Genomic DNA, 15733 nt, shown 5'->3' with positions numbered 1-15733 from the left:
TCTGAATAGTCATCATTTCTATACAGAACTACAACTGATTTTGATTGATCTTGTATTCTGCAACCTTGCTAAACTCATTTAAATACTTCTAGTAGCTTAATAGATTCTATGAGACTTTTTACATAGATTATCATGTCTTCTGCAAATCAATACTGTCTGTCTTCTCTTTTTCCAATCTTGATGCCTTTTACTCTATGGTAGGCCATTTCAGACCCATTAGGATTTTTCTCTTAGCAGATGTTGTCTCCCTAGTTTAAAGCTCTTAAAAAGTTCAAACTTCTTAGTGTAGAATTTGAATACTCTGAAATTGCAGTTTCTTTGTCAGGTTTCAACTTACCTTTCTAGCTTCGTCTCCTACCATTTGTTCGATATTCTAGGCAAATAGTTATATGACATTCTTTAAAAACATCTGGTACATGCAAGCCTCAATGTTTTTATTTAAGGTATTCCCACCTACCCAGAATATTACACGGTTTAGAGGAAATACTACAGACTTGAGAGTTAAAAGAACCACATTTCGGTCTTAGCCATGCCACCTGGTTATCCTTCGTTAAGATAATGAATGCGATCTAGAGTGCTTTGTCATCCACAGATTTGGGGGGAAATGCCTGTGCTGCCCTCCTTGCAGAATTAAATTGAGTATATTTATGAAAGCGCTTTGGAAACTGTAAAGCACTAAGCAAACGTAAGGCATAACCCTTTAAGGCCTTCATCCTATTCTTGGGAAAAATCTTCCCCAATTCTATTTGGTTGTTTTTCCTTCATTCTCTGGGTTCCCACAGTACTTTATTCATATCAATTAGTACTGAAATTTATCATGTTATATTTTGTATAGTAATATACATTTTTGTCTTTTCCTAGACTGTGGTCTCATTATTCGTTTTTGTATGTCACCAGAGGTACATGGTTACAAACTCAACAAATGTTAACTTGAATGGACTATTCTAAATTTGATTAACAGACTTAAAGCTTAATTAATAATAAATGGATTATTAGGGAAACTTCATTTGTGTTTATGGTAAATAATTCTCATTTTAATGTTTTATGTCTGGCTATTTATTACATCATGAATGAAATATTTAGAAAATTCCTAAACCAGAGCTATTTTGGTTAAACTATATGGCGTCACAGTAATGTAACTACCATAAAATGGTGTTCTAAAATAGTTAGAACGAAAGAAAACACTTATGAAATATTATCCTGTAAATCTAGTTTAGACTAGTTTCAAACAGCTAAGCCAGCCAGGCATGGTGGTTCATGCCTATAATCACAGCACTTTGGGAAGCCAAGGTAAGATGGTTGCTTGAGGCCAGGAGTTTGAGACAAGCCTAGGCAACACAGTGAGACTCCATCTGTACTAAAAAAAAAAAAATTAGCCAGGTGTGGTGGTGTGTGCCTGTAGTCTCCACTACTCAAGAGGTTGAGGTGGGAGGATGGCGTGAACTCGGGTGGTCAAGGCTGTAGTTAGCTGTGATTGTGCCACTGCACTCCAGCCTTGGTAACAGATCGAGACCCAGTCTCAAAAATAAACAAATAATAAAATAAAATAGCTAAGCCAGAGCAATATAAATGAAGACAAGAATACAATAAACCCTGAGGAATTGTACAAACGAAAGTATTTCAATGCTGCAAAATGCTCAGCATTGTACCTGATTTAAATGTATGGTCTTGGACATGGATGAAGCTGAAAACCATCATTCCCAGCAAACTAACAGGATTACAGGTGTGCACCTGTTCCTGGCCAAAAACTTTTAAAAGTATTAATTTCTATAACACCTTTTCCTAGTGTTTTCAACCTAATCAAGAAGAAAAATCTCATTCATTTCTTCTGTAGTTAGGCCAAGTTGTTTTAGTAAGAGGCCAATTTTAATCTATTTCATATCTGTCATTCATAGTTGTAATTAATTTTTAGTTGTCAATTTACTTTGAGTTAAACAGACCATTTTACATAAATTCTCACAGGCCTAGCAAAACTGCTTATTACTTCTTCTTAACTACTTATTAATTAATGCTAGCAAAATAGTATTAACAGATTAGAAGGCTAGAAAAACATTTCAGCTTGTCATCGAAAATGTGGCCAAGACTGAGTGGAATGTCTAATCCTTTTCACGTTCAGTGAAACCTCCGGTAACACCCTCATCCATTAAGTTGATCAGAGCTTGCCTCCTATCTTACCAGGAATTTGGAAGCCCTTGGACCTGATTTCCATCTTCTACTTTAGCAAAATTTACTTATAATCCCTTCCACCTTTCCTCCTGCCTTCTAATCACAAAGGAAAAGGTATTTAGTCCTTCTACCACTCTCTTCCAGGGCTCCAGATTCAAGCCTTCTAGTCTTTTCAAGAATCTTCCTCATCTCCATCTATTAGTCAGAACAGGGAGGTTTGACAGGGAACATGAAGTGCCTTCCTGATGCTGTACATTCTACACACTAATCTGGGGGGGCTTCACAGATATACAGATGTGTACACATTCTTTGAGCTGTATAGTTATGGTTGTACACTTTGCTGTATGTAAATTATACTTTAGTTAGAAAAAACAATCTCTATCAGTTATTTACACTCTTTCCATTATCATTAACCTGTTTCCTCTCTGCAGATCCTTTCTACCATTAAGTTGGTTGCTCAAGCTTCAACCAACTTAAAAAAAAAAAACTTCCCTCAATCCACATTTCTCATTATTTACTACCTTCTCTCCTTCTCCCTTTCAAAGACAAGCTCATTCAAAGAGTTTCACATATTCACTGTCTCCTCTTCCTCTCTTCCAAATTATTCCAACTCATTGAAATCTGGCTTCTTGCTCTACTAGTCCACTTAACTGATACTGCTGTCCTCAAGGTTAACAATACCCGTGCTATTGCTAATCTAATATTTTTTTTTAGTCCTTGTTTTATTTCACTTGCAGATCACTCCTCTCAAAGTTCCTTAACATTAAACTCTCCTGTTTTTTTTTTTTTTCTTACCTCTAGTCACTCCTTTTAAGGCTCCACTTCCTCTAATAATTCCTTCAGTGTTCATGTTTCTCAGGAATTGCATCCTCAATCCTCTTCTCTCTCACGTTACTACTCCCCTGGATAAGCTCTACTACTCTCATGTCTTCCATCACCATCACATGACACTGGCGACATCCAGATTTACATCCTCAGTCCAGACCGCTGCCTGACATCTCTCTAGGTACCTCTGGAGATCCAACTACTACTGCCTGGACATCTGAAACTCATATAGAACTGAACTCATAATTCTACTTACATTTTCCCCCTGATTTTTCCTCTCTTGGTAAATGACACCATCATCAACCAATTTGTTCAAATCAGGCAACTCATGACTGATAGTAGTAATTCATGACTAATTCTTTATGTTAATGATTCAGCAGAGTACACAAGCACCCAAGACACACAGCTAACTTTATGTTCCTATTGTCACTGCCACCAGAATGGCTCTTTGACCGTGGAAGGGGTCTGTGCTAAAGCTGGTAGCAGTCTACAACCTTTTCCTTTACCTTCCTTCCTCTACTGCTTTAGGTTGTCATGCTTTTTCATTAGACTACAAGCTTGTTAAGAGCAGAGATAATGTCTTATTCACTAAATCCCTAGTCTAACATAGCCCTCAAAAAATATTTGTTGAATAAAAAATATAACCAAAAATATAAGCAAACTGTTGACCAAACACGCCCAGAGATAGGTTGTATCTCTTCATCCACAGACATTATCTCATCATCACCAACAAGGAGACGAGGAATGGTAGGGGCAGCAGACAGTGCACTTGGGCTGGTTGCAGAACAAACCTCTTCCCCTGCTCAGGCACAGCTCCAGTACTACTAATAGTGGCAATGGCAAGAGCAGGAATGTGTGTTTGGGATTTACCTTGGGTGCTAGAGTTTTGGTAAATTTTTTTCCCTAGTATCATTAAACATTTGCCACCTAACTGAGAAATTATACTAACTGGTGACAGTGCAGGGGAGCGGGGAAAACAGGCACTGGCTAGATACTCTGTTTAATATTACTTTAACAGGAAGAAAACAGAAGCAGAGACTAAAATCCAAGTTTGTGTGCTTCTAAAGCCTGTACTCTTTCCATTATATCATATTGGCTCTATCAAACACTATTCCCAGGATCTTCTCTTACTCATCTATTTGATATGGATTGTGATAATACGATAAAGACTTCTGTTCCAAGGAACAAATTGCCTGTATCCAGTTAGGGCTGTGGAATCTAACTCCTTCAATTCTTTTAACAGTTGCTGTACGGCATAGTAGAAACAACGCTGTTTTTGGAAATAAAAAAAACACATACCTGCATCCCATTCTGGCACTGCAATGTGGACAGTTACAACTTGTGTGAGTTTAAGCTTCCTTGGCTAGAACCTGGTAGTAATAATAACTGTCCAATGCAGCTCTGAGTATGTTGTAAAGGCCAAATGAGGTAATGTTTAAGAAATATTTTACAAGGTAAATATATGAAAGTAATAGTCAACATTACTACAGAAACTAATATATTACAATGTATTCAGGTTATTCAAGATTAAAAAAAAAAAAGACTTCATTTCCTACCTGAATTATATCCCCAGAATTAAAACTCATCTCATCATGGTTCCTTGCTTCAAAGGGGTATAATGCTCTATAATTCACCAAAACACTAGCTGTCTCACCTAAAGAGAAGACAATTGTCATTATTTGCTACTTACATGTATACATATCTTTGCTATGACTCAATAAAGAGCTCCTAAAATCTAAAAGAAAAAATCGAGCACCAAAGAGTACACCAAAGTGTACTCTTGATACAAGACTAGTCTTGTACCTTGACTAGTCATCTAATAAAAAAGCAAACAAGGATGCTCATCTTAAGTAAGGTGGGAGGCAGCAAAATAAAGAGATGACTTGCAGGGTGAAGCACATACATGGGTAGAAAGGAAAGTGCAGGAGTGGGGGCCAGGCTGAGGTATACAAAGTGGAAGGAGACCAAGCAAAGAGAGCTTGGTTTGATCTGTGGAGGTCTGAATATAACAGGGAAGAAAAGGACAAAAAGCGGGGGGTCTGAAAAGAGAAGATTAGCAAGTTAACAGGGATGGCTGAAGAAAAATCTATAGATCTATCAGAATGGTTCTAAAAGGAAAATAGTAGAAGAGTACACAAACTGAATTTGATAAGAATAAAATTTTTTACTTTGTTCATCTTTAGAATAAATGCTTTAACTTATAAAATTTCAACACACTGTATCATTAATAATGATTCAAAGGGTTTATGCATCTAAAAGAGATACAATAATACTAAAAGTATTGTAGAAATGGACTGAGGTGTATCAAAATTTTACTGTTGTTTCATTAAAATAAATAGCTTATAGTGGTTGAATAAAATATTTAAAACTGTTTTACTTCAATTATGAAAACCATGTCAGAGTCTTTTCACAATCAGTAGTAACTCTTCTTTTCTACTGCTGTGTTAAGATTTCAGTCTGTTTTAATAAGCCTACATGCATTTTATCCAAGTTTAATTTATAAAAAGGTTTTTTTCTGACTCTACAATTAGTATCTTTCTCATTTTCTTCCCTTGTTTTGTCTCCTATCAGGTCATTTTTTTCTTGTTGCTTTTGTTCTACTGTCTCGAAGTATTCTTATCCTTACGTTGTTTCTCCTCAGCTTTCCGTTCCTCTTCTTGAATTTTTTCTTGTGTTTTTTCTTCCTGAAGTCGCTTTTGTTTTTCTTCTTCCTCCCTTCTAAGATTTTCTTTCCATAAGTTTTCTTTTCCTTGCTTTGCTTTCCTTTACATAAAAGAAAAAAAGTTTGCATAATGTCCTAGAAATTTTTTACACAAAATAAAAACATCCTATAAGATCCGGTTCCTGTCAAGGTGAAGAACTGGCAATGAAGTATTAGTACAGGGGTGGGGAGAAACTGCTCAGATCAGAGGTGAAAGGGAAACAAATCAATCAATCAAAAAAAGCTTTGGAAGTTTTGGATTGATTAGTGGATGCACTGGGGTGTATGACTGACAACTTTCCACACCCTAAAATTCCCTCCTGTTAACCAACCTCCAAACTCAAGAAAAAAAGAAAAAGGTTGAAATGGAACCATTCAGCAAATAAATCTAAAAATTATATCTAAGTTTCCTTCCTTTCTCTCCAGATACTTGACAAGAACTGCCTTCCCGCTGTTATTCCCACTGTCCTATTTAATCTTTGTTTCAGGGGTTTAGTCATTGTTGCTGTGGAAATAGGAAATGCTTCTAGAAAAATAACCTACTTTTTTTTTTTTTTTAAGAGAGAGGGTCTTACTGTATGGCCCAGGCTAGAGTACAGTGGTTCAATCATAGGTCACTGCAGCCTGATCTCCTGGGCTCAAGTGATCCTCCTGCCTCAGCCTCCAAAGTAGGCAGCATTACAGGCAAATGTCACTATACCCAGCCAACTTTTTGATTTCTTTTTGTAGAGTCAGGGTCTTGCTATGTTGCCCAGTCTGGTCTGGAACTCCTGGCCTCAAGTAATCTTCCCTCCTTGGCCTCCAAAGTGCTGAGATTACTGGCATGAGCCACTGCGCCTGGTCTACTTTTTATATTGTTACTTCAAAAAGCCTTTTTTGTTTGCTTAATAGAGCATTTCTCCTCTCTAGGTCCACATGCTTTGGTAAACATTTCAATGATATCTAACACAGCTACAGTTTGGTTTCCAGCCAGTCAAGGTGATCTGTGATCAATTATTTTAGTATTAGAACTCATGCATCTTACAAGTTGATGGGTGCTGACGAGTTGATGGGTGCAGCACACCAATATGGCACAAGTACACATATGTAACAAACCTGCACGTTTGTACACATGTACCCTAGAACTTAAATTAAAAAAAAAAAAAGAACTCATGCATCTTATAGTTCTCCCTTGCATGTATTTTCACAACCTTACTCAGAGCAGCTACCACTAAATTTAGCACCTTCTCCAAGTCTCAGCACTATCAGGGCAGTGAAATTATAGCCGGATACATTCCTGAGATTTGTCAGCATATATACCCTACCAAAGTGGGAACACTGGCATAATTCCACATCTCTATTCCTTAATTCCTGAAGGAATCTGGAAATCCTGGATAATTCAAAATATTGTAGGCTCTTAGTCATCAATGTTTTCTCCTTATCCCCCAACTGTTTCAGACTTCATACTGCTGGTTCAGTAGCCCGTTTACTAGATTCCTTCCAACACTTTCCAAACCTCCTTCATCCTCTATCATGTTATAGAATGCTTCCTCTGGCAACTTTCTTAACTGACTTCCGGTTCTCCTGTGAGGAAAATGCTTCTCTTGCAGTCCTCACTTAATTTCAACTAATATCCCCTTTCTCAGTTCCTCCGTAACTTTCCAGGACATTTTTACAAGCCTAGTAATTAATACCCAGTTAGCTTTCATTTGAATTTTTATAGCATTATAAATATCACTATCAGAGTACTTAGCACATATTTAGCACAACAACAACAACAAAAAAAACCAGAGGGCTCATTAAATTAAACATTTCTATATACTTTTTAAGCTCTTCATTCTTTCCATCAACTCCTCCTGCCAGGTTATCATGGCCACATAAATAAGAGACTAGGACAACCTGGATAAGGCTCCTTGCTTAATTTAAGGAAAGGATGCCAGGCCCCTCTACTCTAGGCTTACTGAGGGGTGGTACTTGGCTGAGCTCACCCTGCAGGAAACCAGGCCAGAATTCTGGCAAACTTTATGTAAGAGTTAGTAGTTGAGAAACTGGTCCAGTGCCACAGGATGCCTCAGAAGCTGGGCAAAGGGCAAAGAGGCCACATCTACAATGTGAGAGCCTATTACCAACACCTTGGGGGAAAGAAGGGAAATATACCTGGGCAAATGGCCAATCAAACCAAGATGTGGTACTAAGACACAGCTTCAGACTGAGTAGGTCCTACATGTAATTCTGCTCTCTTTGATTTATCTTCTCTACTACCTATGTGCAAGGATGATTAATGAAATAAAATGCATATAACTAGTATAATCTTTTGGCCTGAAAGGAATTGTGAACATGATGAAGGAGGATTAGGGTAACTGCACATGTCAATAGAAAGTTCTGAAAAAGGATTACCTGTGTAACCATTGCACAGCTCCCTTATGTAATTAAGTGGCACAAGTTAAGCAGTAAATAAGAACTACTTCGTTTGAACTTTACTTTCTCTACTTCTATATTATTCTATTATCTCATTAGGAGGCCACAAAAATAGGGGTCTGGATCACCAGGCACAGTGGTTGGTTCACATCTATAATCCCAGCACTTCAGAAGGCCAAGACAGGCAGATCGCTTGAGCCCAGGAGTTTGAGACCGGCCTGGGCAACATAGTGAGGCTTCATCTCTATTAAAATCGAAAATAAATTAGCAGGGAGTGGTGGTGCATGCCTATATTCCCAGCTACTCAGCGGGGGCTTCGGCGGGAGGATTGCTTGAGCCCAGGAGGTCGAGGCTGCAGTGATCCCTGATCATGCCACTGCAATCCGGCCTGGGTGACAGAACAAGGACCCTGTCTCAAAATAAATAAACGGGGGTCTAGGAGTAAACAATATTATAGTTATTTGTTTAACTGTCTGAATCCCCTATTAGAATTATGAGAAACCCAGGGGCAAGGAGTAATCCAAAGTCCACCAGCATCACAGCCAACAAAAACCACTCAAAAAAATGTGTTGGAGGTGGCTACTTTGAAACTCATTAAGAATAGAGGCCTGATAAATGTTGATGTGTCTTTCTTGCCTCCCTAGTAACTATAAGCTTTTTCATAGAAATTACTCATCTACTCTTTACCAAGGCAAAGAAATACTGGTTCATCCATATTTGTTAACTAATTATACCACTTTCTGACACTAGAGAACTTGGAAGAAAAAAGAAAGAGAGGAATATATTAGAAAAATAATCTTAATGGCAGAAAAATATCATGCAAAGTTTCTAAATGAATAATTCTAGGCTTCGGATACCACAAATGTCTTACTTGTCCTTACTATAAATGGAGGCAATTAATATGTCTCACCGATAAAAAGAGAAATGCATCAATGTGGCATTCTACATTCAGTATTACTATATACAATTAAGTATTCTGCTTTTATGATCTTTCAGGAAACTAACAGATTTACCAAGGAAAGATGGAATTAATGAGTGTTTACTATGTGCAACAAATTATACTTAGCTCTTTAGCTATATTATTTTATTTTTTAACTTAAGAGACAAGGTCTTGCTGTGTTGCCCAGGCTGGCCTTGAACTCCTGGGCTCAAGTGATTATCCTGCCTCAGCCTCCCAAGTAGCTTGGGACTACAGGCATGTGTCACCATGCCCAGTTCCAGCTACATTATTTAATACAATTACCTACGAGATATGCATTATTGTCTCTTTTTTCAGATGGAGTAACTGAGGTTTAGAAAGATAAAATAACTTAACCAAGGTCACCCAGGTAGTAAGTGGTAGAGCAAGAATTCTAACACAGGTTTGACTCCAAAGTCTGTTATTTTTCACTAGTGGAAAATAAAATCAGTTACTGCAAACTTGATCCCTAAAAGGACTGAACTTATGAGATCTAGAATCTGATTAGGATAATCCCTTGATTTTCCTTAAATTTTCATAAACTAAAGATATGAGCAACAAAATTACAATTCTAATGCAATCTAGCACAATAAACAAATCAGCTATATTACCTTGCAGCCTCATCTTCTAGTTTCTTTTTCTGTATTAGTTCTAATCTTTTTCTTTCAATTTCCTTCAACTTGTCACGTTTGATCTTATAAAGTTGTTCAAGGGCTAACTGCTGTGTGTTGCAGGTTTCTCTCAGTTCCTAAGGAGAAAAAGAAAATAAGTCAATATGTGAATGATTTAAATATGCTTGTCATATGTATTCACGTGGCATTTGCATTAAAAGATAAAAATCCTAAAGCAAGTTGAACTACATTTAAAAGATTTAAAGTTTTAAAAAAATATCTAGATGATTAAAAAAAACCTTAAGTATCTAAATCATATAGCCCCTGAGATAAACACATTAAAATAGTGTACTTTTCCATCAATTCATTTCTATGGAACACAGAATCTTTCACAAGCCAGTGCTTTGATTTGGTACCAAATTTTCAATTAAAAAAAGCAATCCATTAAAAATATGGGGGAATAATTTGCTTGTTATAACATCTGAAGAGAAATTTTGTTCAGCCATGTTTCTGACAATATAGTTCAACCAAATTATTTTTATCCATTATGATCTTGAACTAAACACAGAATTATTAAATAATATAGTTCAAAACTAAAAATGGAAAAGATGTCTACCTAAAATCATGACTACAATGAACCAAAATAATGAAAAGTATTCCAAACAGGAGTTGAAATAAACAATTGCTTATTGAGCATCTAGTTGTATGCTAAGTGCTATAAAGCATTCCAAGGGGATCCAATACAAGGCTGACTCCCAAGTCTATAGACTTTGCCTTTAAAGAGTTCACAATCTCAGTGTAGTGGCAAGTGTCAACATGCAGGGCAGAGGTAAATTCCTTAGTAGAAACTTGTGATTATCTGTTCAGCATTTTCTTTACCTCTTCTTCAACAGCACCTTGCCTTCCTCTGGGAAACTGATCTTTCCGCCTTCCTCCCAACATCTTATGTGGTTTTAAAAGGTCTGCCAAACTCAGAGCTCCTCCCATTCCCACCAGGCGCAATTGTTTATTCCTGACCTAAATAATCACAACGCCTTACTTCCCTGCTCGGAAATGATTGGTCCAAAAGACATAAGCATAATCCAAGCTGGCCCAGAATATTTTCCTGGGATTCACATATGTTGAAGTGGGGAGGAAGAAACCTTTCTTCAGCTTATTAAACTGGGATAAAGTAAACCTGGAGCTGCCACACAACCAAATAAGACCTGAGGATAGGAATAAAATCAACTCAGAAAAAAGAGAAGGAAAGATTAGAGACTGAGGCGGAGAGAAAGGGTACTATAGAAGCTGAATGTTCAATATCATGGCTCGGAGACCTAGGAACTGCCCCTGTCCAGCAGCCCTTCCTTGGATTCAGTTACTGGTCCTAGGATGCTTCTAATAATCACTCATTAGCTTAACTATTTTGAACTACATTTCTTTCATTTGGAATCCAGAGAATCCTGAACTAGAGAGTAGAAAAAGGAGGCTGGAGGAAAGAAGTGGGGGCAGGCGGACTTAAGAGTAACCAAAAGAAACTTCACGGCAAAGGTGAGAGCTGGACAGTATTTGGGTAGAATGTTTTGGTAAAAAGTTTTTTTGGTATCAACCTATACACAATAACACAACTCCAAACTCCCATTTCTTTTCAGAGATAACTATTTTATAAGTGAACCTTTTACTTGATTTAAATGGCAGATTTGATCTGAGTACAGCATGCTGTTCAGAGACTATGTCCAACATGTCTGAGCAAAACATACACGACTTAAGCCAATAATAACGCAAACACTGCTTTTATAGCAAATTTTCCACAGCTCTCAGCTTCTAGGGTTTTATTTGTTGTACCTTTCTCTAAATTCTATTGAAAAGCAGAAGAATATAGTGGTTACAACATACGGAGAAGCAAGGTGGTTTAGTGATGAGGAACATGGATCTGGAATAAGACTAACAAGGCTTGACTCAGGCTCTGTATACCAGCTGTATAACCTTAGGAAAGTTATTTTATAGTTTCCTCATCACTAAAATGAGGTTAATTATAGTGCAAGGGTGTCCAATCTTTTAGCTTCCCTGGGCCACATGTAAAGAGGAAAAATTGTCTTGTGCCACATGTAAAATACACTAACAACAGCTGATGAGCTAAAAATAAATACATAAATAAATAAAATTGCAAAAAAAAAAATCTCACAATGTTTTAAGAAAGTTTACAAATTTGTGTAGGGCTGCATTCAAAGCCGTCCTGGGCCGCATGTGCAGGTTGGGGAAGCTTGTTATGATACATGCCTCACAGAGTTGTTGTGAGGATAAAATGAGTTATCCCCATTTTACTAAGTATTCCCTTACTAATCCCATTCCCTCCAGTGTCAGAGTTAATGAGCTTCCTCGTGCCATTCTGTATATTCCTCTATCATAGTGTTTTCCAACTATGATTGCCTCCTCCACTAAAGTGAGTTTCTTGACAACAAGACTGTCTTTCATCAAGGTGTCTCCAGCCAACAGAGAACCTAGTACAATATAGATATTTAGTACTTATTGGACAAATGAAAAATGCATAAACAATAGTCTATGCAAATTAGTAAGATTTGAAGAGCACCACAAAGCTTGCCAAGTATTTCTTCTACTTGACTATGGTGATGTAAAAATTCCTATCTTTAGACCTATTCCTCTGGGTTAAGTCACTACTTTCAGAAGGTCCTTGTAAAAATAAACCAATCAGAATTCATTAAGAGTTGTTCTCAATCTTTTTTTTTTTTTTTTTTTTTTTTGAGATGGAGTCTCACTGTTGCCCAGGATGAAGTGCAACAGCACGATCTCAGCTCACTGCAACCTCCACCTCCCGGGTTCAAGCAATTCTCCTGCCTCAGCCTCCTGAGTAGCTGGGATTACAGGCTCATGCCACCATGCCTGGCTAATTTTTGCATTTTTAGTAGAGATGGGGTTTTAACATGTTGGCCAGGCTGGTCGTGAACTCCTGAGCTCAGGCAATCTGCCCGCCTCGGCCTCCCAAAAGGCCAAGATTACAGGCGTGAGCCACTGCGCCCAGCCAAGTTGTTCTCAATCTTAATAGAACAACAGATCATCTCCTTCACATTAAGGAACCTCTATTACTAGTTTGCTAATAAGTTTTGCTTTTAAAATCATGAATGGATATTAGGCGGGTGGCTCACGAGGTCAGGAGATCGAGACCATCCTGGCTAACACGGTGAAACCCCGTCTCTACTAAAAAAAAATATAAAAAACTAGCTGGGCATGGTGGTGGGCGCCTGTAGTCCCAGCTACTCAGGAGGCTGAGGCAGGAGAATGGCGTGAACCCGGGAGGCGGAGCTTGCAGTGAGCCGAGATCACGCCACTGCACTCCAGCCTGGGCGACAGAGTGAGACTCCATCTCAAAAACAAAAACAAAAACAAAACAAAACAAAAACCTTTCCTGTATCTAATGAGATGAGCATAATCTTTTTCTCCTTTAGTCTGTTTATATAGTAAATTACATTAAACTTTTCTGTACGTTAAATCATCTCTGTATGGCTGAGGTAAATCCAACTTGGTCATGGTGGGTTACGCCACCTGGAGGGGTATTACTAATGCAGATTACCCCAGCTCCTTGGAAGCAGAGGGTTAAGACCTAACTCATTGAAGGAAACCACAATTCTACCATTAACAAAACACTAAAGATATTTTGGAGATTCTGACAGCCCCTTTCTTAAGAAGAGTGGGGGAAGATAATTTTCTTTTTTCACAAATAACAAAAATATTTGTATATTTGTATATAAGAGTTTACAAAGCATTTTCATCTACATGCTATTTCATTTAATCATAAGACTCTGCAAAGACGAAAGGCAGATAATGTCAGCTTGTTTTGCAAAGGATGAAAGCAAAATTTGGAGGGTAAATGACAAATCGTTACACAACTGGCAGGTGGCATGGATAAGTCTAGAGTTTACTTTTTTAGATTCCTAGGCCAGTACAGTTTTCACTGCACTTCACTGCTAAAGATGTGTGAATATTTTCTCTTTTTTTTTTTTTTTTTTTTTTTGAGACGGAGTCTCGCTCTGTTGCCCAGGCTGGAGTGCAGCGGTATAATCTCACCTCACTACAACCTCTGCCTCCTGGGTTCAAGTGATTCTCCTGCCTCAGTCTCCCAAGTAGCTGGGACTATAGGCACCTGCCACCATGCCCGGCTTTTTGTATTTTTAGTAGAGATGAGGTTTCACTATGTTGGCCAGGCTGGTCTCAAACTCCTGATCTCAAGATCTGCCTGCCTTGGCCTCCCAAAGTGTTGGGATTACAGGCATGAGCCAGAGCACCTGGCCAGATGTGTAAATTTTCTTAATGGTATAACGGCCTGTCAAATGTCTCACTTTTGAATCCACTGGCTTTTTTATTTGTCTTGGTATATCTTAAGCAAGAGTAAAAATTATTGATTCTGTACATGCATATTGCAGGTTCCAGTAAAACATAACATTCTAAGATAAATAATTTTAAATATTTTACTTCTGTTGTCACTACAAGTAGCCTAAAGGAGCAATTAACCCAGGTGCTCTATCACAAAGGACCACAGCATTAGAACTAAGTGCCTGTCCTCCTCCAACACTATCAGGACCAATTCCATCTCACCTACTGATAAGACACAGCCTTTCTTCTCATTCCTTATCCCCTGAATTCTTATCTCTACAGTGCTGTTTATCCCTTAACGTGACCCAATCCCCTACTCATTCTCTCCTTAAACCTCTCCACTCTCCTAGAACTTCCTCTATGTGATCAGGAAACTATCACATAGCTACCAATCTTCTCTGAACGAAAATTCTCTTACCTCTTCGCCTTCTTGGCTGACCCCTCGGGATACCACTTTTCCGCTAGTCCTCTCTCAGTTTATTATCATATACTCCATTTACATCAGGGTCAGAAGATAACTACGGTATTTTCCTTGCTCTTCATTGCCACTTTCAGATGGTTATTTCCCCCTCACTCTTACCAACTACATACTTTTCTGGGGCTCCTACCATCCAGCAATACCATTCTCTCCTTCCTTTTTATTGTCATCTATTAGTCACCTGGTCATTCACTCACCTCACTGTTCTCCAAGTCTTTGACATCCACATAAATGATGCAATCAAAACCTCAACTCTCAGGCTGATCTCTTCAGCAATGACCTTTTTAACTCTACTTAATCCATCATTCCCATTATTACACCCTGAGTCTTACTAACTATAATCAGAAACAGAACTACCACTGACCAAATACCCCATTCTTCAAACGTAAGTTCTTACCCTTCGAACTTTTCTTACACCTGGTACATCTATATCAATAGGGTTGGTTGGTTTGTTTCTTTTTTCTGAGACAGAGTTCTGCTCTTGTTGCCCTGGTTGGAGTGCAGTGGCGTGATCTTGACTCACTGCAACCTCCACCTCCCAGATTCAAGCAATTCTTCTGCCCGGGTAGCTGGGATTAAAGGCGCACACCACCACACCCAGCTACTTTTTTGTATTTTTGGTAGAGACAGGGTTTCATCATGTTGGACAGGCTGGTCTCGAACTACTGACCTCAGGTGATCCACCTGCCTCGACCTCCCAAAGTGCAGGGATTACAGGCATGAGCCACCACGCCCGGCCATCAGTAGGTTTTCAACCTCACTGAGACCATTCTGTTGACTCCCATCATTCTCTCTATTAACACCCCTTCCTCTCTTCACATCCTTCATGTCTAGTTCATGTTTCAGAGTTCATCTTCATCATAATGTTTTTGTCAAATCTGTAACTCTTTTGTCCTTCTCTCTTTGTGCACGTCCATTAAAACCCCAAACCTGTAGGAACCATGAACCTATTTCATCAGCTTTCTCTGTGCTTATACCTAAACAGCTGAACATTGGTGAGGAAAAATCATACAATTAGGCATACTGTTTTCAATTTAAATACATCACCTCCAACTTCAAATAGACATTCAACATTGCTCAGCACACTTAGGTTTTCCTCTACTAAGCTTACATATCTGCACTGAAATGTCTATTTCATGCCTATTTCTCTCCTGAAACTTCCTAATCTTCCATCCATTCTCCTCACTACCAGCTATAAACCTTGCCTCATTAGGCCATCAGACTACAGC

General features: G+C 38.3%; 1 protein-coding gene and 1 non-coding gene across 12 annotated transcripts in view; both read right to left on the bottom strand.

Moving 5' to 3' along the window:
- The window catches only part of ITSN2 (intersectin 2), a 157499-nt gene that overhangs the window by 61440 nt on the left and 80326 nt on the right, over nt 1–15733 (bottom strand). For all 11 annotated transcript variants that reach the window (XR_006691761.3, XM_005576435.4, XM_074012224.1 and 8 more), the window contains 3 exons: nt 9659–9795; nt 5618–5754; nt 4548–4645 (listed from right to left, as the gene is read on the bottom strand). Coding sequence is in view for 10 of the 11 variants with exons in the window: in XM_005576435.4 (XP_005576492.3) it covers nt 4548–4645; nt 5618–5754; nt 9659–9795 (372 nt within the window). In the remaining variant the exon portion in view is untranslated. The remainder of the gene's footprint in view (nt 1–4547; nt 4646–5617; nt 5755–9658; nt 9796–15733) is intronic.
- LOC123568518 (small Cajal body-specific RNA 21) lies at nt 7551–7678 on the bottom strand. The gene has a single exon (XR_006691890.2).

Source organism: Macaca fascicularis, chromosome 13 (assembly GCF_037993035.2).
Source record: "Macaca fascicularis isolate 582-1 chromosome 13, T2T-MFA8v1.1".
Lineage (NCBI taxonomy): Eukaryota > Metazoa > Chordata > Mammalia > Primates > Cercopithecidae > Macaca > Macaca fascicularis.
Note: the sequence above shows the minus strand (reverse complement) of the source record. Positions and strands in the feature narration are given on the sequence as shown.